At 43.9% G+C, this 26,701-nt stretch overlaps 1 protein-coding gene across 1 annotated transcript in view; it reads left to right on the top strand.

Moving 5' to 3' along the window:
* Nucleotides 1-26,701, top strand: part of LOC135377830 (protein spire homolog 1-like) — a 163,117-nt gene that overhangs the window by 103,961 nt on the left and 32,455 nt on the right. The window contains exons 5-8 of the mRNA XM_064610531.1: nt 1,514-1,585; nt 4,076-4,237; nt 4,769-4,855; nt 5,304-5,427. Of these exons, the coding sequence (XP_064466601.1) occupies nt 1,514-1,585; nt 4,076-4,237; nt 4,769-4,855; nt 5,304-5,427 (445 nt within the window). The remainder of the gene's footprint in view (nt 1-1,513; nt 1,586-4,075; nt 4,238-4,768; nt 4,856-5,303; nt 5,428-26,701) is intronic.

A 26,701-nucleotide genomic window follows, 5' to 3' on the forward strand; every position in this document is an offset into this window, starting at 1 on the left:
TTTGTTAAAACCTGGAAGAACGTACCCCACTTATCGAGCTCTGGATCAGTGACTTAATTTTTGTTATCTGCGTGGTTTTTGGAAGTTATGGATTGGCGGCTTTATTGCGTGACATTATCAGATGAAATCGCGAACTGTATCTGGGGGGGGGGGGGGGGGGGGGGGGTTGAGCAGGTCAACCAAGATAATGGAGGGAACAAAAAGAAAGGCAGCATTTTGGCGATAACATCGGCTTAGAAACTGCATCACTATTCCCCCTCACACTCACTCACTGGACAAAGTGGGGTACTCCATGCTTTGCAGAACATCCTGATGTCAGTTGAGAAAGGGTGACACCGAAAGGGTGAGAGGAGGAAGCGGCCGCAAAACTTGTGCACCGCTCGAAATGTGTGCATTTTCGCATATTTTTTACTAGAGCACGTAAAACCGCTGCAGTTTCAATTCTAGCGGACTCTGCTCCTCTGGGTTGTGCTCTACAACATTGCAATTATGCGGACAGCCTATTTTCACTAATTGTGAAGATTAATTAAGAAAGTTAATTAACAGCTGTACTAATTACTGATACACTACTACCTTTGAGTAGGCCCTATCGGGATAGATGTATTTAACAACTTTTCCAAAACAAAAATAAAGCGTGAATTTAAGAAAATTCTGGTCAGTCTTACGTGACGCACCCTGTATACTCACACTTCAAATCTAACACTGAAACATGTAGAAAGGTTGCATGTGTAATGCATTCCCTGATCAATGTCATTCCAAAAATGGACTAGGAACTAAGAAAGTGCAAAATTAAACAAAAATGTTATACATTAGTCTCATTCTTGTCATACTTATTTATTGATTTACCCTCGGGGCATATTTGAGTTGTATGGGAAACTTTCGACAGTCAGTCATTATCAACTTTTAAATGTAATGATAAAGAGATAACATTTCATGGCACTGACTTCAATAAAAAAGTGCTATTACAGTTTCCCCAAGTTCGCAAAATTTATCCCCTGTCACAAATGTAAAAGGGCAGTGAAGTGACTTACAATCCCTTGTAAAAACCACTTTTACCAAAGCTCAGAGCTACTAGGACAATCAGCATGAAATGTGATTTCCGAATCGCCAGTTATGAGTGAGATACGTAGTTGAACAAGTTGCCGCCAGATCACTACACATACCCAAGAGATTTTGGCATGTGCTCAATGCTCGACTGGTCCTCACAATGTAGGATATTCAAGCATACGGTGTACAGGTCATCTACAGTTATTCACATCCTTCATCACATCATGTCAGATACACTCATGACTTGTCGCAAGAGCCCTGAACTCTGCAGATGTGCTAGGCTAACATTTTTTGCATGAAAACATTACATCATGATAGAAAATTTCACTACAATCCAAACCAGATTTTGTTTTTCAGGGTCTTGCACTGCTCCTTTAAAAATGGTGACCATTGCGAATATGTGTGTCATATGAAGCAAGCCACGTACTTCCATTAAAATTTTGTTCTTGTTCTCTGGTGTTTACAGAACCTTGTACCCAGTAGTCAGCTAGATGATACGGAACGCTCAAATTTGGATGACTTACAATTCAAAGATTGGGTATGTGTTTTATTCTAGTGTATCATTATAACTGTAACCACTAATACATTATCTAAAAAGTAAAAAGTTGCCTCTTAAGTGGCTTTAAAATGTATGTACTGTATGTGTGTGTATGTATCTGTACTGTATGACATTGCATTTTCGGAGTGTTGGTATATGCTGCACAAATTAACAAAAAGTTGCCAAAACTCCAAAGTGCAGACATGGCAAATCTCCCAACAAGGATTGTCTTATGTACTCTGTGTGATTGGCACATCCTGCCACTAGATTGCTGCAGACGCAATTGCAGTGCCCTGCATCCTTCTCTACTGAATAGAATTATGTTCATTGAGCATGAGGTACAGTCAATGTATTCACAGATTTTGGTCTGACCTGCATTTTGAAATGTTTCATGTGTTACGTAAATTCTCACGAATAATGAATATACAGAACACCTCCATATCCAGCTTAGTTCAGTGGGTTGTGTTATATCTGTGGACTCTCACTATTGGAGGTCTTGTAGTGGGTCACATTTCAAGAATGCATGATTGCTAGATAGAAATAAGTTGTGTACAAAACAATAAAAAGTGCACAGTGTGCATAGTGTTATCAGGTGTTAGGAATCTACAAGAATAGTGAAATCAGTGTCATTATAAAGTTGATTAGTACAACCTTGTTAATTAAACAGTTGCACTAATTTTACTTTATAACGACACAAGCATGTCAGAAACAGATGGTTGCTTACACTAGTGATAGACAACTCTAACCAAGCTGCTCAGCACAATCAGTTTTCTTGGAAAGTAGTGGGAGCGGGCAGTGTGGTGTAAGTGTAAAGAAGTAACGGAAGCTCATTTCAGCCTGTCTTGTCCGCTTTGTGCCATTCTTGTCTGTCCAGTACCCCTCAGACTGTAAGAAAAGTTACCTTCTTCAGTTTTCTTTGTCGTATCTGAAAACCAGGCAACAGTTGTGGACATGCACAATCAGACGTGATTTAGATTTCATTTGCTCTCAGGACACAGAAAGTTGAGTGCATAATTTGCAAGCATGGTATACAGGGTGTGTGCTCTAGCGTGTCCAGAAATATTATTTAAAGTGAGCAATAAGAGAGAAACGAGCGCTACTTTTCAGCTACTTGACTAAGAAACCCTGTGCTACTAGTGAAGCAGTACCTGTTTCTTACTCAAGTAGCAGAAAAGTACCACTTGCTTTTCTTTTATCGCTCGCTTTAAATATAATTTCTGGACACGTTGGAGCAAACACCCTGTATAGTTTATTTGTGGCTTGAGTGAATTCAGTTTCTTAACTGGGTTTGTTCATAAAGCAGAAGAAAATTTCAAGACTTTACAATAAACTGCTCATTTTCGAAACTATCTTCATTATTACTTGATATTCTGGACATCATAGCGTTGTGTGGTAGATTTGTGTTGTCTACGGCAGACAGTGATAAGCAATTTTAAATAAGCTCATGAGAATGTTGCTAGTGAGTAACCTAACTGTGTATCTTGCTCCTCTTAGGCCCGGTTTGACCAACACCAATTAATTTTAAACCAAGATCAAGTATCCCTTAAACTCGAAGTTAGCATTCAATTATTTTTCACTCATTTTAGTTAGTGACGCATGGTGAATTCTAGTAATGCTAGCTAACGTTAGAGAACGAAGGTCGAGTCGTAATTTCAAGTTAAGGGACGCTTGATCGCGGATCACCTCTTAACCGGGGTTGGTGAAAACTGGCCCTTAGTCAGTGTTTATAATGCTCGTCACCAACATGAGCCTACTAGCTAGCCCATCTTCTTCTTTTGAGGTAAACGTCAAGTTTACTGCAAATCACACACTGAGATGATCATTATGATTGTGTGTATTGACTGCTGTGCCTCTCCCAGCTTTGCTGCTAGTGTCACTGGCAGGAAATCTTAGAAGCGGGTGGCCAGTAATCTTCAACTTAGGGCTGCCATAAACTAACCCTGAACATGAGTCAGAAGTTGGAACATAGTTTCTTATTCCCTCTAATCCCTTGTCAGCAAGTGGGATCGTGTACATCAGGGGCGGATTTAAGGGTCTGTCGTGGGGGGGGGGGGGGGGGGGGGGGGGTCTTAAGGAAATTTTGTGCTTTGCGGCACAGCATCATCCAGGAGATAGGGTTTTTACATAGGGAACACAGCCGTTTGGGGGGGGGGGGGGTCGCTCTCCCTCCTGCCCCCTCATTAAATCTGCCCCTGGTGTACATACATGTTGCACTGAATTGAAAATGGAATATTTATGTAAACGCAGGCCAAGCCAGTTTTCTGTGTCTTTCACAGCCCACAATGAGAGGTGCGTCAGATGTGTGTCCAAAATTGGATGGACATTATCTGAACATTGCTTTGACGGAGCTGTGAAAAGCAGTAAAAATGAGTCAACAAACAAATGCAGTGCATGCCTAGCCATCGTTGAATTAGTTTGAACGTTGTATATTATGATAGTTCTGCAGAGACTTTACATTGTTATATTTTGCATTCCCTATTTCTACTGTAGGCCAGGTTATGGATGCAAGTAATATGGGAGCTACGGCGAGAAGTGAAACTAAAAAAGGTGGATGTTGAGACAAATCTACATCCTGTTGAATATGAACTCACTCCTTATGAGATGCTGCTAGATGACATTCGATCCAGGAGATATAAACTAAACAAAGTTATGGTAAGTTTCAAGCTGGTTGTTTGAAGGTTGCTTTGTTTGTTGGTTGCTTCAAGCAGTGTTAGAGCATGGCTTGAATGTGTGATGTAGATGTAGCATGACCCAGAAGTGAAATCAAGGTGAAACCATAAAATAGTTCACATTCTTCCAAGTAGAGATGTAATGTCACAAATAATGTGACAAGTCTTACTGTGTTATGTACACAGTGGTTATGAGCAATGTGAGTCTGTATTTGGTTCTAAGCGGACTTTACATGGTGGAGGAGGATTTCCCCCTTGGGTCCCTCTCCCAAATGCACTACCAAAGGTACGATTTGGGGAGGTGGTTGATTTATAAGGATTTGCACTTTCTAATCTTTTTGTTGGCAAGCTTACAAAAAGAGAGCTGCTGCATCGATGACATAGTTATTGCACATAACCAACTGTTGATCACTGTACTGTTGATGTAATATGTTCCCAGACGTAAGGAACCCAGAAGTAGCTGTAATAATTAATTGTACGAATACTTTTGTGATGGCAGACTATTATTTTGCAGGTAAATGGCAATCTTCCTCCTCGAGTGAAGAAGGATGCCCATGCTGTGATCTTAGAATTTATCAGGTCTCGACCTCCTCTTCGGCCGGTGAGTATGTGCGTAACCAGCGAACAGCATAAAAGAACATGTGCATGCATCATCAATATCTGATATGCTTGCTGCTGTTCTATAGCTAGAAAACATATGACACAGAGAGTACTGTGTTAGCATTTCGACTGTAAGACATGTAGACGTGTGTCTTTGACTAACCCGTGTAGCACAAAAAGTAATAAAGTAACTTCAGGAACAAGAAAATCGGTGGAGAATCTGGAACTCGTACTTGATGAATGGATTGAACTTCATTCCAGTTTTTACGTCCATATTTTTTAAAGGATTTCTGCATTTTCCTGCCCATCTTCCTTCCCTGCAGCCTTTGCCAGGCTTGCCAGTATCAATTCAATAAATGGTCCTTCTAAGAATTAAAATTGAGTACCTAATGTACTATTACTATTTATTCTGAATGACAAATTGCATTATTTTTATTGTGCTCTTGTAGGCTTCGAGAAGAAAATTAAATCCTGCACCGTCACGCGTGGCCAGTGCATATGATAAGTTGATGGCATCCATCAGGCAACCACAGGCATTACGACTACGGCCAGTTCAGAGGACGTGCGGGTCTGGTGAGTGATTTTGAGAATTGTTCCCCTCATGCTGAAGTCGCCAATTGAATTCTAAATTACTCCATCCAAATGACGGAGTTTTTAGGTGGAACCCTAAGGAAGAACATATTTCAGTTTTTGTGGGTGGCTATAATGCTAAGTGGCCAAATGCTTTGTGATGCACTCAGTGCTTCGAGTACACGTAGAAGAACGGTCCTCTGTTACCTGACCGTTCCCAAGCACTCAATTGCAAAATAGTAATTTTTCTTTTCTGCATTTTCTTTTTTCTACACCAACACAAAAATTAAGCTGGGATGCATCTCAGAGGGTTCTCTGCTATGCCAGTGAACATGGCAATGGACATGATGGAGGGTAACTGCTCTGCTCAATAGCAATCTTTTAATCAATCAGTAAGTCTTTGAATCGCAAAGGACATCACAGTTTATTACAACTGTTTTTGCACGCGCTGCACTTACAACATGAAGCAACACTCATTCTTGACATTCAAATAAAATCTCATAGGAATTTGTAGCATAGAGCTCTGTAGCGTAGCATAGCATGCTCACATTCTAATTATATCCCTGGAATATGTTTTGCATTGCAACTGTGACTGAAGGTAAATAATAGTAAAAACAACACAAGAAACGACACATTTGAATGTGAACATTTCGCTCATCACTCATGCGTGTGATAGTGCTATTTTATGGTGGAAATCGTAGGTGGTGCTCCCGCTCATTAAAAAATGACACTTTATTTGTTAAGTGTCGTCACACTTTAATATATGAAGATACATGTGGAAGCTTAAATTAGTAATGAAAATTAAATTTGCACTCGCGTCTTCTTGTGAAGAAAATAGGGCTTTTCAAGCATTTCAATGGCTGCTACACATCCTTTCATAAGTCGTATATGGCTTGATCTTTGTTGTTTTGGAAGGAACACCACCTTCCTGGGAGAACCAGATTATCCTACAGACTCTACCTCAAGTCTGACTTCTTTGAGTAAAACACTGTTGTTCCCCAGGTTACCTTTTCACTTTACAACCCTAAGTATGAAAAAGTAGTAGTAGCAAAAAAAAACGTATATAGCAGCACCTCCTACAACATACTACATGCACCTGTGTGCCTTTCAACAAATCCTGTTGCTGAACTATACTACAACACCTGTACACAAAACACATGCATTTTTTCATATGTGTCTGTTGTGGTTGCAGTTTAGTCCAGCGGTCCAACCTCTCTGATTTTTCAGACGCCATTGTCACCTCGCAACTCACCATAGAACCAATGTATTTTCACATTCAGTATTTCAAATCGCTTCTTTAAAGAACACCACAACGTTTCATATGCCTTTTGGTTCGATCTTGCCTGAATACTTTTGCTTGCTGAGAATGAGCTTTTGTTTTGAGGGGGGGGGGGGGATTATTATCAGTTCTCCATGACTGCTACGTAAAGCCTTACTGCAGCAAAAAAGAAATTGTGCATGAAGAAATTTCATCCCATAGAGTTTGTAGGCATGTTACCCATCTGCAATATGGAGGAGGAAAGTAGAGCTGAATGGAGTGAGCTCCGCAAACACGCCCAGTTTCGTGAAATGCCATTTGGTGTCACCCTCTGGCACAGCACGATTGTCATTCAATGCTAATGTCATTCACTAACGTAGAGAGACGGGGTAGTTGGTACAACAGCAGGGTAGTTGGTCTTTGCTTTCTTTTCTTTTGTTTTAATTCAGCTGTCCCGGTTGTTGTCTGCTCAACCATGCTAACCGAACAGGGCCTTTTCTCTTGGCTTGCACTGAACAATATGTGCCTTCTAATTGGCGCGAGATGGTTTTGTATGTGTTGCGAAGGCAAACATCATTCATGTTTCTCAGTAAGTTTGCATGAGCAAAACACAGTAGATGCAGCCATACAGCACACTGAGAGAGCAACAGAAGAGGGCACAAGACTGCAGTGCTATCTGTTGCATGGTGCAGAAACCACTTTTTTCTGTCTCTCCAAAAGTGACATTCTCTGGTTGCTCGCATACGCTTGCTCCAATGTGAAGTTTCATCTCCTACCTTCCTTACTCTGTAGTCCACAGTGAGCACAGAGATACCAAATATAGTACAGCAGTCCGATGTTAAGTCATGGAACTGTACTGACTGACAAGAAAGGTGAGATGCAACAAGCAATCATACTTTCACATCAGAAAATAACCAAGCACACATATATTGAACAGATACAGTGGAACCATCCCTGTGTCATGTGCCATTGTCACATGTTATTTGTGGGAAGACATTTTGTTGCTCAGTGCTGCTATCTCCATTTCTGTACCCAGCAAAAACCAACTAGCTGAACTATTCCTCACATTGGGTTGCACTATTGGCAATCTGTTACGTGTCACAAGTTGTAGTTTCCTTGTTATGACTGGTTCAACATAGGTCTTGTTAGTTCAGGCTGGAAATAGCACCAACCAAGGTCCATCAAAAGGAGGGTCCCGACATTTCGAAGCCCGTTCGGCTTCTTCTTCAGCGGTCAAGTCTTGTTAGCCTTTTCTTTAAGGTTTTTTTAGGTTTTTTAGGTTTAGGTTTTTTAGGTTTAGGTTTTAGGTTAGGTTAGGTTTTTAGGTTTAGGTTTTAGGTTAGGTTTTTAGATTTAAGTTTAGGTTAGTTTTTTTTAAGGTTTTAGGTTAGGTTAGGTTTTTAGGTTAGGTAGGTTTTTTAGGTTAGGTTAGGTATACACATTTGCCATAACACATAGTAAGCTGCACGTGAACTTCATAATCCATATGTTAATCATTGAAGTGACCATGTCCACACTTTTAATTAGAGCCCCTAGCTTTTCGTGATTCCACAAAATTTCGCGGAATTGGCCATTTTTTGCGGAACCTACTGTTTCCCTCACAATCGTGTTTTTTTTTGTTTTGAATATTCAATATAATATTACAGAATAATTATAAGGATTTCAATCGATCCGTGACATTTGGATGGGTTAAACCCGATCAGTCGCGACTCCAATGCAGAAGCGACTAATACTGCTTCACTTACACAGCTGAATGTGCCGCGACGAAAGAAAATTTAACAACAAGAACGCCCAGAGAGAAATTGTCAGAGCTGAGTTTAATTTTCTTTGCGCACTGAAAAGTTACAAAAGGCTGGAAAAGCGCATGGGATGAGTCGGCAAGCGATCTTGGGAGAATGCTGCAATATTTTTTTGCTTATGTTCTCTTGCCCGCGGAATCCCGCAGATTTGTAAATCCCACTTCGCGGAAATGTTAATTTTCCACTGCAGAAAGCTACGGGTTTTACTATTAGTAGACATGCCACTCAAACACAAATGCCCTAACAAACATTGAACGACGCTAAGCGTCAACGGATACATAAATAATGTTCTACCCAGTCTTAGGAAAAGTTGCTTAAAAAAGTAACTGAGTTACAGTTAGTACGCGAATAAAGTGGCTAGGTTACAAGTACAGTTACTCTCCAGAAATAATAACTATTTAAGTTACATAACAAGTAACTTAGGGTACTTTACAGTTACTTTCCAAAGTGGTAAAAAGGACTCCAAAAATTTTTATTTTAAATTCTTCACTAGTGCAATGTCAACTACTTGTGCAGGTTACACATGAACGATAGCTACTACCCGAAGTTTGTCCCTGTATAAGTCTGCCCCGCTTTATTCCAAACTACCATACCAATGCTGAACAGCCGCTCAACTGGGGCACTTGAGGGGACAGGCACTTTTTCTATATTTCTATTAGGAGCGCTGACCACGGAACTGTTTTCTTGTTATCAAAGTAATGATTCCGTTTTACATTGTACAATACCAATATAAACTTCAATTTGAGCCCTGTGGCTACAGTGTAAGCGTTGTACGTTTGTGCGAGGGTACTTGGTGCACATTCTGGCATAGTGGGGTGTCACCATGGGTGGTGTCAAGTCGAGGGCCTCCTCCGAATGCGGTGATATAGCTGTACCATTTTTACATACCTTTTCCTTTGGCCAGCTGTGTGAGCCACTAATAACAGGCAGCAATGGGTGGAGAAAGAAAATGTGAAAACCTTCCGAAATTATTGCAAAAAAATTACGATTCTGAAAGTAACTAGTTACCTTAGCTAGTTACTGAAAAAGGTAGTAACTAGTTACAGCTGACAGCTACTTTCTTTGGAAGAGTAATTAGTTATAGTTACTAGTTACTTTCTAGTAACTAGTTACTTCTAGCTAAGTTACTGCCCAAGACTGGTTCTACCTAATTTCTCACTATACAGCTTGGGAATCAGAATTGCCTTGTCGTCTCTTGGGTGAGCTTTCAAAGTAGGGATAATTCATTTGATTAGTAGCAGTGTCTTTTTTTTTCTGTAACAAATATAAGTATGTCCGTCGGACATAGTCGTAATGTAGTTTATCTTTTCACAGCTTTTCCGCCACAGCTTCCTTTGCACTAGGTTTATATCTGTTACGTGCATTACTCTAGCTAAGTACTATATCTTAGTTCACTTTTGGCACTGTCTGAAACCATAACGGCTCCATGTTATTTGCATGGATATTGATAGTTGCTTTTTCTTTTTACTTTCTAGATGCATGGTAGCCTGAAGTTGCAGAGAAAAAAATCTGTATTATCAAATGAATTATCCTGAACAGAGGCACCACCTTCAGTGCGCTAGCCATCCTCGATACAAAATCAAAGTGCAAAGTAAAATAATTTATCGTATAACCTGTGTCTTGAATTCATAGGCAGTAGCTTAGATAGATAAATATAAGGATGCAGTGTTTGTTGTGCATTTCACTAGTATATCTGGTTTGCTCAAGTGCCACAAGAGGATAACAATATCAGTGAGGTAAGCTTATCAGCATTTTAACATGCTTTAGACGGCAGCTATGTCTACAACGTTGTATGTCACTTTTGTAGCACTCTTCTCAAAGATTAGCTTTACCACTGTGGTATGCAGTATAATGTGTGCCTATGCATTGCCAGAGCTGTAATAGTTACTTTGGACTTCAAGTTCAAGTTGCATGAGCTCAGAAACAGTCAAAAGTGCAGTGGCACTCAATGGCAGCCCATTGTCATGCATGAGCTGTGTAGATCTTGATCATACAAAACAGTTTAGTGAAGCAAATAAATTGGAATGCTGATCTGCAGCTTGAATAGAGATCATAGTCCATGTGAATAGAGATCGCATTAAAAAAAAACAGCAATGTATTAAGCGTTTACAGCTTAACACAGCGTAAACAGCTTAAGTGTTTTCGTGAGTGAAAGTTCATGTATAAGGATACGTAGTTTGATATAACGACCAGATTTCGCGTTCTCGTCAGTATCATTATGAACGGGCTCGACTGTATCCTGTACTGTTCCCTGCATGTACAGATAGCGACCAATTTGCAGAGGTAAGCGCTAAGCAGAATTTCCTTGCCACCTTGGCAGCAGCCATGAAATGTAGATTAAATATGAAAGAGGCTTGCCCTTTTACCACTTTCTGGCATTTTAATTCATGTTTTTATATTGAAGGTTTATAATTTCATAACCAATTAACCAAAAAGTTCACATGAAACGTTCACACATTGCGCCTCGCTAACTCGAGGCATGTACCAACAGCAACATTTTTTTTTTTTTCCTACACAATGGTATAAACATAATGTCAAGAAGACAAAAAAAAAAAAGCTTGGCACACAAGAAAAAAGAATCAAATGGTGTAATATAAAATTACAAGCAAAAGTATGAGATTAGGTAGACTCCCTCTGAACACAGGAGTAGAGGAATAGCCTTCAGCGCTTCTAAGGGGAGAGGTTATGCATATTGGCTTTAAATTCCCTTATGTTTCTCACTGACGGTAATTCACGGTATAATTCACTTCTTGAATATTCATGTGATCATTGTGATGTGACACTCCTTGCAGCAGGTTTCAGCTTCAATTGACCTTTTTCACATACACGTCGTATCCTAGTGGCTTTCCAACGAACCACCCTCGGCACACGCCAAAACAAACCCACCTGGTGAGCTCAAAGGACCAAAACTGGCCTTGGAGTGAGACTGACAAATTTGTGCCGCTTGCGCGGCGTCCCCAGTTCTGTCGTCCCCGTTCAGCGCCATCTATTGAGCACGGAGATAACCTTGTCGGGCGCACCCAAGGTAATCGGCGCCGCAGTGCATCCGCATAAGCAGTTGTCAAAAAGGTCCAATCAGGCTGTGTCACGAGAAGTGAGCCCGAAGTTTGATAAATCCAAGTTGTTTTTCAGTCCAAAGCTGCACAGTGTACGCCAATTTGCAATATGGCGTACACAGATCTAATACTATAATTTCAACATCCAGTGTTAGCTTTAATGCATTTACAAAATTAATTTAATGATTAAAAATGTACCCATGGTTTAAATGAGAAAGTTGTAGACCAAACGAGGTCTCAATCCGCAATAATGGTTACTGCAGCGAGAGGCGCACTATGAGAGATGAAAAAAATGCAAAATCTCCGTACGTCCTACGGAATTTTGTTTTAGGGCAACCAATTTGCTTCCCTCTCTCTGCAGTGCTCTCTCCCTCTTAACCCTTTCGGCCCTGAAATTTCTTATTTTGAGCCAAATTTTTTTAAAATTGACTTTTTGTACTACTATGCACCCATATAATATGCTTACACTAAAAAATATTCAGTTCATAGTTATTTCTTAAAATGGCTACGTGTCGTCAAAATAGGACAACAGGGCTCAATGGTTGTTGACTGCAGGGGCCTATGGGAGACGATGGCTGCGAGTCCAGTGAATGGTAGGATTGACTGAGCACACATTTAATGACCATACTATTCGAATACAAGCAGCATGAACATATGAAGTCTAAACAGTCTTCACGTGATACATATTTAAGGACATCGGGCCAAAATTTTTCGTAGGGTTTACTTGATTGCGGCGTTTTCGTAGGGTTTACCTACAATGAGTAGGAGTTTTATCGAGACTTTCTATGCTGCACTTATACTCACTTACGACAACTGGGTAATATAGGTCTTGCATAGCATTTGTCGGACTTGCTCCACCAACATGGAGTAACTTATTCTTCCCAAAACAGACAGCAAGGTGCAATGGTTTATCCTGAATCCCAAGCATGGGGGGTCTTGCAAAAAACTTGGACCGAATAGCAAGCCCTCCCTTTTGTAGGGAGTGCGCAGGTAAAAAAGTTAGGGGGTGTTGCCAAACATATGAGGCGTGTAGGGGGTCTGGATAAATCACTGGCAGAATGGACGGTGCCCTCTATATGAAACTTTTCCAAAGACCATAGTTGAGCTGGAGGACACCTACAATATGCATGCAGTTGCAAACAATTTCTTGACATTTGTGTAGAGGAGAATAGGTCGGTTCTCAGGGAAGGCTCTTAGTATAGTCCACGTGGTATGGTCAGTGTTTCGAAAACTTGACCTCCCATCGGTAGATGGCATGGTATGACGTGCTCTACTTCGCCTCTGTGCGTATCTGTAGATATCTCGTTCTTGAACATTGGATGATGATTTATTCCGTGAGCAACACGCTTTTTGATATGCTCTGGAAAAAGAAATGCATCGATATGGTACGTCACTCTGTAGATCATTGCAAGTTGTCAGCTAGTGTTACAGCCGAGAAAAGATGTGACAGTGGCACACATTTCTCATTATCACGATAGTTCACTACGCATGCCCTCATACCCCCAACAACACAGAAACGTCCTGCGATCGTCCCCAGGATGTCAACCCCGACCGACGATGACATCCTCAAGAAGTTATCAACTGATCCTCCCAGTGTTAAAGTGGGACTCCCGGTCGTATCACCTGCACATCCTCAGGGTGTCAACCTGGAACACTCGCAGGACCTTGTGAGGACGACTTCACCTGTACCTCATTTTTCTGCGTATAATTTATACGAAACCAGACGCAGTCCTGATAACTTGTCTTTTTCCATACATCTTTTAAAGAGAAAGCAGAGAGAAATATAAAAGACGCAAAACATTCTTGTCAGGGGCACGAAGTCCGAGAAACCCACTCCGAAAGGTAATAGAATTCTCTTCCGAAGACAAAACAGACACTGTTTATTGCTTACAATGCGATCCTCCGTACATTTGAGAGTCCTGCTCCCCTGTGACACAAAATGAAGGGTGAGCTATCCATGTTTCTTTCGATTACGCAAAGAAAGAATACTCAAAGTGAGGAATTGATTGAACTATTAGGTCCACATCAATGCAAAGTCTATGTTTCTTACTCCTTTTGGTTTGAAACGTTCAGGTAGGAGCTTTGAAAGTCAAAAGCAGTGCGACAGAATCGCGCGTTTCTCTCCATTCCACGAGTAATGCGCTCCATTTATCATAGACAGTCATCCTTTTTAGATGCAGAGAATTTTACCCTGAACCACCCTTTATTTCAGAAAAATGTCAGTCAGGTCCCAGGATCGGCCCAAAAAGAAAACAAATGTGTTTAAGTCTGAACAGGTAAACTAAACAAAGTAATATGTCTCGTCCCGCTAGCTACCCACATGTACGGGCACAGGATGTACCTGAAGGACTCTTCACGGACAGTTTCGAGAGTGTGATCCTCAGGACGTCCTGAGGATAACCTCGAAGGACGAGGACACGATGACACTGTGGGGACGTCCTGAGGACCGCGTGTGTTCTTTGGGACACTTCTTGCTCTTTTCGCTGCCTTCGCTGCTTTATTCTCGATCGCTCCTTCGCCTTGCCTCAATTTGAAAATCATGAGAAAGTACCAACATGGAGAAGATGATCGCACGTTATGCGACAAGTGCTGCAGACATACGCGCCCTATTTTCACAACCACTGAGCCCTGATGATGTCAAAATCGCCCAAGTGGTTAACACTCCGGAATACAAAAGGCAAGCGCGCACCGATCAGTTTCGCAACGCAGTGATGTTTCGTAGGTCTCACTTTATGTCATCGAAAAAGATAAATGTCGTTACCCAGTAGAGAAAGCCGCAATCAAATGACAAAGTTCACCCATTCCGCATTCATGACCACGATGACCACGACTGAGCTCCGCCATTTTTAGCGCTTCGTCTTCGTCTCTACACGCGACTAACGAAAGAAAATTGATGCCGTCGACGCGTGGAATGAGCAACATACAGTTACGTGTCGGTTCCAGTGGTTTCGGTTTTGTTTCCGAGACGCACGAGCACTTTTTCTGACATGTCCGATTTTGACGATGCCAGGGCCGAAAGGGTTAATGCAATTCCGCATGCTGTTCCGCAATGCGCAGTGCACCCCAACTTTGTTTCAGCCTCGGCAATTTACTAAGCTTCAGAGATCCCGAATGTTGCTGACGTCACTCCGTGACCTGGAGAGTCCCCCGCAGATAGCACCGCATAGTGTCCGTAACAGACGAATTTTCAGTGAGAAATTAGACTTCATGGGTGTTCCCCACGCTGATGCTACGTCACACGTCCCTGATTACGTCATGCCAGGAGAGCGGGCCGGCTTTCCAAGGTCGCGCCGCACTGCTTATGGCTGCTTTTTCGGGGCGTCCTTCCAAATTTAATTGTGCCGTAACAAGACACAGTAGAGCGAAAATACTGTGCATGGTGGCTTCTGATAGACTGCTTCATGAATGAAGCCGGGTGTCACGCACTGCTAAATGTCACTTCCTTGCTCCTTTAAAGGAACACATATGTGACATGGCTAAACTAAGGCATTCTAATCGAAACCCTGTTTTATTCTTCAAGCAGCCTATGAGGAGCCACCATGCACGATATTTTCGCTGTATTGCAACTGCGCAATTAAATTTATAAAAACGCCCGGAGAAAGCAGTCAACGGCCCTGCCCGATCTGCTTGCGTGACGTCGGCAGACTTGCATGGCATCACGCCAGTGTGGGGAGCAGCCGTAAGCTCTCATTGGCCACCGAAAATTCGTCTTCTACTGCTACGGCGCGTCGAGTCACCTCGCATCGGGACTGGGAACATCAACAAGTGACGTCGGCTTCCCTCGTTCACTTATGCGCCCAGTGAAGGCGTGGAGGGTTTCCAGAGGATGTGAAGGTTAGCGGCCTCTCTCGCGCGCGCTACAGCTCAGTTGCGCTCGTCGTTCATTCGCAAGCTATCATGTTATTCGTTGTACAACACGCCGCAGCCACAAACGAAAAATGTACGGGCAGGGGGCCATTGCACTGCTCCTTTTAAAGACATGTGCGTCACCTCAGACCGCCAAGGTTCTCTACCGATGTGGCGTGCTTTGCGCATTGTCTGGGCCAGGGAAAGATAACAGAAACGGTAACAAACACGAACACTGTATTAACGGTATTAACAAACACGGTATTATACCGGAAATATAGCAGGTAACTGTAACAGAAGCGGAAACGGATATCGCACAGTTAGAATACCTGAAACAGAAACGGAAACGACAATAATTTACGGTAATAATTCGGGTACCACAGGACCCGAATTATTGCAGTTCTTCCCCATATCATATAGATAAGTTTATTAAATAAACCTCAATGAAGCAAACTGAAATTGACTGAAGAACTAAAACTAAAATGAACTATCAAACTGGAGCATATAAGTAAGTAGTATAGAGTAAATAGAAGAAGCATAGTTCTTATACGCCTATGGTGACATAGCCGTCGCAAAGCGTTTGAGTGGTGCAAACGGTTCCGAGACGGCCCCACATCAGTGCAGGACGATCTCGGCCGGGGCGGCTCAGAGCCCAGTGTCAAGGTTCCTGAGAACATCCAACTTGTGGAGCGCCTGATCCTCAAGGACCGACGGGTAACCTGTCTCGAACTGGCGCGAAATATGGATCTTTCTGTGGAAACATTGAACACTATCATTCATGAACACCTCCAGTTTCGGAAAGTTAGTGCCCGTTGGATCCCGAGGCAGCTCTCCGTGTTTGACCGGCAGTGAATACTCGAAATCTCCCAAGAGCTAAGGTATCGTTTCGACACTGAAGGGCAGCCGTTCCTTGATCGGATCATCACGTACGATGAAACGTGGGTGCACCATTTCACTCCTGAGTCTAAACGCGCATCAAAACAGTGGAAGCATCCGGACTCGCCAGCTCCCAAGAAGTTCTGAAGCACACCGTCTGCGAGTAGGGTCATGGCCACGGTTTTCTGGGACAAGGCCTGCGTTGTTCATGTTGATTTTCGGCCCAGTGGTACCACCATCAATAGTGCATATTACTGCCAGGTTCTCAGGGATGTGCATAAGGCGCTGAAGCAAAAGCGGCCAGGCCTCATCCCCACAGGAGTCCTCCTCCTACAGGACAATGCACGCCCGCATACCGCGCATCTCACGACACGCACCTTACAGGAACTTGGCTGGGAGTTGCTGCCACATCCCCCTTACAGTCCAGACCTCGCCCCCAGGGATTTCCATCTCTTCGGGCCACTGACGCCACTTCAGCGGCGACGACGAGGTCAAGAATGCGGTCCGATCATGGCTGCTACCCGCCGGTAAGGATGTCTACGCTGAAGGCATCCAAGCCCTCGAGAAATGCTGGGACAAGTGCATTAGTGCAGCTGGAGATTACGTTGAAAACTAAAACTAATTTCTCGCCTGTAAGTTTATTTTACTTTTGCGAAAAATGAAAAGTCCCGGTTTGACTTGAATGCCCCTCGTAATTCAACGCGAATGGAGCTGAGCTTATCAATGGTTCCTGCACATGTAGCAGGTCTTGTTTCTGCCAACGCAAACCAACCACTGTGCTCCGCTGCCCACCGCTGACATTCTTCAGGGCACATACCTCGAAATTCGTTGGTAAATTCGATGCTACCATCATCGAGGCTTGATTGCTGCATTCCATCATTGTGACAAATACTACAGCTCAATCCGACTGACTAACTGACTCCGAAGCTCTGCGACAGTATCTCAATCGTATCGTCATTCCAGGACTCTGTTGCTTGTGTAGCCCATGAATGGCAGCCGAGTGCTTTCAGCAATGTGCTCAAATACTAGGATCGTACTGAACCGGTCCCTGAAAGGTTGCCATTATGTCAGCTGACCTGCGGAAATCATGAGGCAAACTTGTTGAATGCTGCTCGACAGCGGCTCTGATTGAGCTGAAGGCGCATGACATTCTGTCAGTTGCGTATCTACCAGTCGTGTTTGTTCTGCGAATACGTTCGCTGCCTATTCATCGTAGCCAGAAGAAGCTTCATTCTGAGCTGCGAGGTCGTCTCTCTTGCAGCTGGCTCGACCTCTTCGTTCTTTTCTCGATCATATGATCCAGTCTTCGTGGTATTTCGCTGGCGTTGAGGTCCTGTCTTGACTCGCTGACTTTCTTGACGAGCGTGGTTCCTTGAGCACGTCGTGCTGATCCAAGATCCTTCGTTTCTAACTATTCGACGGTTCTTGCAGCGAAGTAGGTTCACGAGTTTCGGTACCACAGTATATGTTTTGCAGTCACCACACTCTGAAAGAACTGAGCTTGCTCTACTGTGTGGAAGACTGTTCCCGTCTACATGGACCAACCACAAGTCAATATGAATGCAAAATTGCAACGACTATGCACATGCATTGCGTGACCATATGCTGTTCAGCCGTGTTCCGTACAGGTCAAGCTATATTCACGAGCCTACCTTGCTTCTTCTTCGGTTGTCCGTTTCCAAGGCTCCGTATTAATAAGTAATCCGTTTGCAGGACATAATGACAACTGCAACAGACGGCACCCCAGAAAAAGCGCCGCACGACCAACGTCTTATTGAAAGGCATTTCTTCTTGTCTCATCGCGCGAGCCACAGCAATCCATGTCGTTTGCATTGATCGTGTGCTGATGTCAAGGAAAGGGGGGGGGGGGTATACGTTTATTACGGAAAGGTTAGCCTGACCAAAGGTCGGCTTGGTCGGTCAATATGACTCACGGCTCCGGTATGACTGAGGCCTGAGTGTGCCCGTTGTGATTCCGAATTCCAAAAGAAAGGCCACCTTCATGAAGTATCGTTGAATTAGAAAAATTCGCATAGTTAATGAGTGTTTAAAACGTGTTTAAGCTGCCTGATCACAAAAACTTTCACACAAAATAATGGCCAAAACACTATGCAGAATCACACGGTGAAAGCTCCCCGTCTCGGATAACTTTGCTTCGATCCTGATTCCCGGTTTCCCCCCTTTTTTATTTAGGGTTATCGGTAACCAATATGGCAGAACTGGTATATTTTTGTCGATTTTCGTCTTGAAGTTGCATGCACATATCGCATAGATGTAACCACATGGGGTAGGCACGTAGGTTTCAAATGCCTAAAAATGAACCTGTTCTGTTTCGGGTAATTTGATTTCTGATACGCAGTAGTACTATACTGGAAATATATATGTTCTGACAGGAAATAGTGAGTGTTAATAGACCGTCGATAACGTGGCTTCCGAAGTACAGTATTCACCGCACCCAATCAACTGATAAGATTCTGAGTCATGTACACTGCCATTGGTTCCGGTAGCTATACCGTAGCTTCATGGTGACGTTATCATCAGTCTACTAACTCTCTCTAGTATTAGACCATTGGTAACGTCATTGTGAAGTCATCGCACCCACCGGTACCAAGGGCAGTGTGCATTAGTACTCAGTGTTATCAGTTGACTGGGTGCGGTAGACCTGGTACTTCGGAGTCCACGTTATCAACGGACTATTAACACGGTAGGATAAACTGCATCATACACAGCGAAGCTTTATTGTGGCAGCCAACGAACAAAACATAGAAGTACCATATAGGGACCGTGCAGTAAAGTTTCGGAGCGGAGAAAGAAGGCGCTAAGCGGTCGTGTAGCTGCTGCAAACGAACGCTCACGAACGTGCACTGGCCGTGTTTTTTTTTTTTTTTCGCAAGAATCGTTCACATTCCGTTTACTACCCTTATCTCTTTTTTCTGAGTGGCAGTGAAGTCGGTAGTGATGTAAAGGCGATGCAGGGAGCGACCGGAAAGTTGTTTCCCACTTTGGCGCTGTAGGCACAGTGTTCGACGCGCCACCTGGAGAAGCGCACGTCCCCTATACAGGGTGTGTTTTTTTTTTTTTTTTTTTTGTTATCCGTTAGATTAAAAACAATGTTGTGAGCAGTACTGAGGCCATTTTTGCGGGCAGGTTACGCAGCCAGGGGATGTCCTGTGGGAAAGAGCATGTAACTACTGGGCGATTAAAATTTATTAATTAACTTTTTCATTAAATATTTTCGCAAACATACGAAAGAGCAAACTTGGAGGCGATCATTGTATGAATACACCCTCTTTCTCAAAAATCCTGGAACGACCACGACTTTGAAATGAGAAACTTTGGTATGCAAATGAGGCGAAACCAGAACTTCTCACTTCTCGACTGCAATAAGAGGGAAAGGGAGTTCGCGTCGGAGGGCCACGAGTTTTGTAGAGATCGAGCTGATTGGAATAAACGCTGATCTGTTGGCCAGATAGACCGCTTTCCGGTCCAGATAAGCCGAAGCGATGTCGTTTCTGCGCTATCGAGAAATACATAGCTCTGGTTTCAGCTCATTTGCATACCAAAGTTTGTCGATTCAAATAATGGTCGCCTCCAATTCTGCTGTCTCGCATTTTCCTGAAAACATCAAATTAAAAGTTAATTAATGAATTTTACAGGGTTAGTCTAGCAAACGTTACACATTTCGACCGCATTGTAAAAATAGAAGACGGTGTTTAGCCCACCCGAAATTTTGCAGACTGATAGCCATTTATCTGAAGTTTTACTGGAATTTTTTATAAGCACTACGGTCATGTAGAGAGAAAATTAAAAATCAAGCAAAATCTCCCTCCATGCATTTGTAATGGCCTATCCCACACAGGCGGCGCTGCCTACAACGATATGACGTGCCCATTCTGACGTTATGCACCAATCCAATACGGCTCTGTCTTGTTCTAATCTTGTTCTCTCTCTTGTTCTGTATGTTGGCGCCACCTATGTGTGGTAAAATGAAAATGAAGCGCACACGGAAGAAAATGGCGGCTTTTGAGTGAGATGGGCCATACAAAATGTATAGAGTGATATTTTGCTTGATTTTTAATTTTTCTTCTACAGGACCATAACGATAAAAAAAAAAATCCCAACAAAACTTCAGACAAATGGCTACCAGTCTGCAAAGTTTGGCTAAGCCCCGTCTTCTATTTTTACGATGCGATTGAAATGTGCAACGTTTGCTAGACTAACCCTGTAGGTAATTACCATGCTCTTTCCCATGGGACGTCCGCCTGGCCGCGTAACCCTCCCGCAAAAATGGCATCAGTGCTGCTCTCGCAGATTTTTTTTTTTACATTTGTAACGGATATAAAAAATAAACACCCTGTATGCGGAAACGAGAGGGAAAGAAAGAGAAAGAAAAAGTCAGACGCAGTTTTCCATGTAGGCACGTTACAATGGACCGAACAATGGGCCGAATCAACGGCAGAAGCTCATTACACCGAACACGACGAGCCGAGTCAAACGACAGACCGCATGCCGCTCAGAACTTCACAGACGCACGTTCTGAATAAGCAATGAATGGTGGAGAGGCTATTTTTGCTCGTCATTTTCGCACCTCACCTCCACACATGAACCCTTTGCTACGAACCGGTAAGCGGAGTTATGTTTTACGGTTCGGTTGACGGTTTCGGTTAATAGCTAAATTCTCTGATTGTGCAGGGGGGCAAAACCGTTCGCGAACCGTTTGAGTGAAAACGATTCAAGCTCTCTAACGGTTGGGTTACGGTTCCCAAAGTAATTGTGCTGGACACCCTTGCGTTTTTGTCCGTTTTGTGCGTTTTTTGTCCACCAATGGGCAGATCAAGTGACAATGGCGTAGTTCTCGGTGAACTCTATTACTTTTCTGCTGCTTTAGCATCGCGAATCAAATGTAAATCTGAGGCAGACGGAGAGAATGCAACAGGAAGGAGACGGGGAGCATTTAGTATACGCCGATTCATCTCTGCCGACGTCTATAGGAAAAGTTTACCACTAAAACCTGTGGGAAACCTGCAGCACTTGGGGAGACACCACAAAGTACAAGCTGAAGCTAATGAACCCCACTGTGAATGCCTTTTTTCGTCAACTGTAATGACGGCCAAACCAGTGGTGGGATGCGATCCCACTACTTCCTTAGCATGACCTTGCAGCTACCACCAACGACCGGATCCAGTGGGCCACGGCATGACACGAGAGTTTCAAGGGGGTTTCGTCCCAAGTTATCCAAATAAACGCACAAGACGCATCGATGTGGACCTGGGGCCCTATTCTCGTCAGAGTAATCGACCTCGATTACTTTGACGAGAATAGGGCCCTTGCATTCCCAGTCTTGCAGCACATAGTGTAATAGACGCGAAGAAACTCATCAGGCTCTGACGTCACTGCAGGCCTCTCCGCCATGTGAGACAGCGAGTGAGCTTATGACTACCAATGGGAATGACCGTAGCTCTCGCTCCTCTGGCTTCTGCGAACGTGGCATTGAGGGTTTATATCTCGCCAAGTACGACCACGTACAAAAAAAAAAAAAAAACTCAACACTGTGGCGTGATCCAGTCAAATACGTCTGTCAAAGTGTCCCAAACCCTTTAATCATCAGCAGGTGGTGCAATCCTTCATTGTACCATCTTCGTACAATTGCAATCCTTCGTAATGGAAAAAGTGTGTCTACGTACTTGTTTCCGCAGCAAGATGAGTCACGTCCTAACGAGTGATATACTTTTTCTGATAGTAAAGTAATTTACATAGGCTGAACGAACAATGAAGATAAACACACCAGCCTCCTTACCAACGCCCAAGCAATGATCTGAAAGACGGCAAGTGTAATCAGAGAGTCCCGCCATCGGCACTTCCTGATTTTTCGTCCACTGCGGTCTTTCGACTTTTTTCTTTTGATTACAGATTAGTTGTGTCGGCGGTAAACAGACATCTTGTAGATGCGCCGTCATCTACAACACGTTCGACGGACGTATCGTTAGCGCAGGGCGGAAGTTGCATTGCATGTGCAAGCGTGAAGCTCGTGACATGATGATAAAGCATCACGAAAACGCTCTGGCGTAACCGCACCTCATGCGTGACAATTCCTGGGTGCGGTCGCCGTGGTCGTAGAATTGCTTCCACCACAGAGTGCTACTACCCGTGTGCTTTTATGGTAAATGCTGACATGACGGGGTCCATGTGCTACCAGATTGCTCTTATTTGACGCAGTTTACGACGATAAGCGTCCAAACAACCATTCCTTCGATTCAACAATTCCCGTACGTTCTTCGGTGCTCGTGCTATATAGTATTTAAAAAAAGTCGCAGTTTACTTATAGACGAGTTTGCGTGCCTGACGTCACACTCTAGCGGTGGCGCTGCAGTCTTCAAGAGTTTCCGCGCAACGTAGAACGAAGAAATCGTTTGGTCGCTCACGATACCTGTGTACAAATAAACGACGCTAACATGAATCAGTGGACGCTAGCAAATTAGCTCTGTTTTCAGAAACGTCCCAATCAAATAGCTCGCCTAAGGTGAAGTAGAGAAGTAATTGTATGCTTCCAGTGACTTGTACGCTTGCACAGTATCGGCAGTGAACTGGCTCGGCGAAAATTAGATAAACTACAATGCGATTGTGATCGGCGGCACGTTTTGTGCTTGGGATATTCAGTTGTCGATGTGTAGCGCAAAGGGACCGTCATGTTGTATACCGTTGGGACGGGGGAATCGTGCTACACCTATAAGATACACATAAAATTCGGGGAAGCATACACGTGTGGTACTAAAAGGCACACAGGAAAAATGGAGGGACGGACGGGTTTTTTACACACTAGACACGTGTAAGGTGTTATGCTTCTCTGAATTTCCCCCTCACTCTTGTACATACGATCATGTCGCGTTCCCTTTCTCACTTATCCGCTATATATTTCTCTAAGTTTACTTGTTTTGTACCGGATGAAGCGCAGACTCTGCACGAAGGCTTGTAATTGAATTTTTTGGTGCTTCATACTTTGTATCTTGTTTTTTGTCACGTCAAAGTATGTCTCCTATGTTTCATCGGCCTCAGCGTTACTCAGGGTCAGGGGGGGGGGGGGCAAGGGGAAGCAGCTGCCCCCCCCCCCCCCCCCCCCCCCCCCCCGGCTCCCTGGCCCATCTAACATGGTCGTTTGAACAAGATCACGTTTTCTTTCTTTTTTTACGTGGTTAGCTTGGTGCGGTGCGTAACGAACTTTCTGTTCCTCGTTAATATGACTGGCTTTTCATGTGAGCAGTTACAGGTTAGTGGCATGGCCTGCTGTACATTATGTTATGCTGACTGAGGATATTTTATCTTCTTGAGTACGCAGTATCCAGTATTCCTATCCAATTAGTACAAGGCTTAGCCTCCTTGTCTCTTCAGACGCTATGTCCGTCTCGGATTATTAGGACGATTCCGGCCGCCAAGGACACACCAGATAAATCCTGTCGTGGGAACGTCAATATCTAATTCGCCAGACAGCGTAAACACGGGTCAGCACCTTGCAAACAAAGCATTTCATCCCTTATTCCCCAACACATTTAACGACGATGAACAATGTCCATCTGGGGCCAGCTCGTATTGAGAGCAGCACACTTTTCTTTCATGGTGTATATCTAACCTCGCTATGTAAGTGCTGCTCTGCGCATGAGAGGGAGAGAGGACGGCGCAAACGCTTGTCTACTTGCATAGCGTTCACATTTTAAACGTAGTATGAAACGAAAAATCAGGAGCCAGCCTTGGCACGGACAAGGGATTGCGTTGCCGAGAAACGGCAAAACGTAAAAATTCCGAAGCATAGGGTTACTGAGCCAAAACAATATAGTTGCGGGCACATTCGACACCCAGAACTAGAGGAATACCCCGTACCTTGAGCACCAGCCCGAACACCTCCGCTCTCCCCGCCACCTCGGCGGGCATTGGTTTGCCCCCCCCCCCCCCCCGGAGAAAATCCTGGCGGCGCCCATCCTCAGGGTACTATATGTTATCTGAACCTCTCATCCATGAGTGTCACTGGTAACACTAGCCGACATCCTTGTGACGTGGGCCTATTTGGGTCGTGGCCTGCGCGCGCAACACAGGATCCCAATCGGGGCGCGGACATTTGCTCGCCAATGAAACGCTGAAGCCCATGCTGAAGCCGGACAATTGCTCACCTCATTATAAAATATTTTTCTCAGTATTTTCTACTCAGTACTCTGACCTTCGAAAATACTTTTGCTTTATATGTTTCATGTGTAGCTGTAGTTCCTATGTGGTGTGGTCAATTTTCGCAACACCTTTCGGCCGTGTTTTGATCGGTCTCTTGGTGCTGCGTTCTGACGTCGGGCTTGACCTTCTTTCCCAAGAGTTTTCCCCCTTGAGGCAACTTACCCCACGTTGATTTCTGTCTTTCACCCCAGGACACGGATGATTTGGTGACAGGCATTATGGACCTAGAACTTGGGGATGTTCATGGATCATGACCGTAGTTGTGCCACTCACTGTAGGTTTAGTTCTTCCACCATTGACATCGGATAATTGAGTAGAATCTTGGAAGGTGATGCCTTGGCTTTCTTTTCCCTCTGTATTTTTTTAATACATTGGGAGGCAGGATAACAACTTATCGGTCTAGTTCGCAAGAGGAAGATCTAAAAATCTGGCAGGAACTGTTCTTTTGGCGTCGTCCTGATCGCGGCCATTGTATCCATTGAACGTCGAGGAAATCCCAGGGTGCCATTCTCAGTGCTCTACGCGCCAGCAGCGCTACCGAAGTTACCGAGGACACCACTGAGGAAGCTCGTCAACGTTCGTGCAAGTGAGGCCTGCCGCTGGCCCTCGGAACTAGTGTGAACAGATAAAATCGCGTACATAGAGGCATACTGGTGGAGGAACTCCATAGCTAAAACGCCTGAGCATGGAGAAAAAACACAAAGGAATACCTACTCGTTGCTAATGCCGAAGGGGGGGGGGGATAGAAAGTAAATAGGTTTCTCACGCATCAGTTGTCCCTAGAATCACTTTATGTAACACCAGCAGCATGGCCAAGTGAATACAGTATTCGCTCGTTGGTGGTAGGAGTCATGCTGAAGAATGGGAGGTGCTGGGTTCGAATCCTACCACCGGCTCTGCTGCCTCACGTCTTCCCTACACTCCTTCGAGACGGATGGCTGTACACTTACCCCTGAAGTCGACCCAAGACGCGCTCCCACTCCTTGTTGTCCTCCTTTGACACAAAAGTGCCTTGAAGAACAGGCTGAAACTTATCCCCTACCACGATTTGCATAATACCTTTTACGACCGGGCCTCAGGTATCTTAAATACATATTGAGTATTTGGTACTCTACTCCAATTCTGTCAATTTCTGTGTACCTGTACTTTATTATATTCTACCCCCAGTATTTAGTATCGTATTTTAAACACTTTCTTTTTTTTCTTTTTTTAGTATCTTGTGTGCCATAATTTTCTGTGTATAACACGCACCCGTTGATTTTCGCACTCGGGAAAAATGTTTCGGTGTATAACACGCACCTTACAGATTGCTCGTGTCGCATACGGCATTACTGTTACACACCTAGAAACTCAATAATCGATGCAGAAAACACACCATACACACTTTGGTTTCCTCTCCAGTTTGTTTTGCGCCCCAACTCGCTTAGGTACCCCTGTTGTTAAACTCTCTATTACCTCAGCGCTTGACTTACACTCCATTTCTCTCTTTTTTTTATCTTTCCCGTCCGCTCTCTCGTCGATCTTGTCTTCAACGTAATGCGTTGCATCCTGGATGCGGTCTAGATGCCGATCAATCGCGGAGATTTTGCGGCAGCGTCGTTATCGACTTTGCACAAGCCCGAATGACTATCCTTGACGTATTCGAGCCTGACATAGCAATGATCAGCCTTGGCAAATCCGAGCCTGCCTAGACTACGGGGTTGCTCTCACTTGTCCCCCGCTGATCGCTTTCGCTTCGCTCCTCCGGACATTTCAAAGTTCGTTTAGTACCTGTTCTTACCCCCACGAACCTGAGTCATCCTTCCTGGGAGAGCGAGCGGTCGCCTTCGGTCATCGCGGATATGTGGTGTTTTCGTGACCTCTGGCTGACATACCGTAATCTGTTCGTGAATCGAGGTCGAAAACGTTCAGCAGCTCCAGCTGCATTCTCCCAGAATGCATTCACTATCCGGAAATCGAAGGTTAGTAAAACGAGGCAGATGTCTCGTCTGAACGAGGTCCACGGAATCGAGGTTTCATAGGTCGAGGATTGACCGTAAATATGCATGTATTTCCCCGTATCATAAGCGCGTATTATATTATAACTATATATAAAATATCGATCGATTTAGTTGCTCTTTCAGTGGGCATATTTACTCAGCCATATAGCGATGGCGCTGGAGAGGGCGTTGAGCCCAAGCCCCGCAGTTTGAAAACTCCCCGACTATGTTCTGCAGTATGTCTCCTGT

The sequence above is a fragment of the Ornithodoros turicata genome, chromosome 1, assembly GCF_037126465.1.
Source record: "Ornithodoros turicata isolate Travis chromosome 1, ASM3712646v1, whole genome shotgun sequence".
Classification (NCBI taxonomy): Eukaryota; Metazoa; Arthropoda; class Arachnida; order Ixodida; family Argasidae; genus Ornithodoros; species Ornithodoros turicata.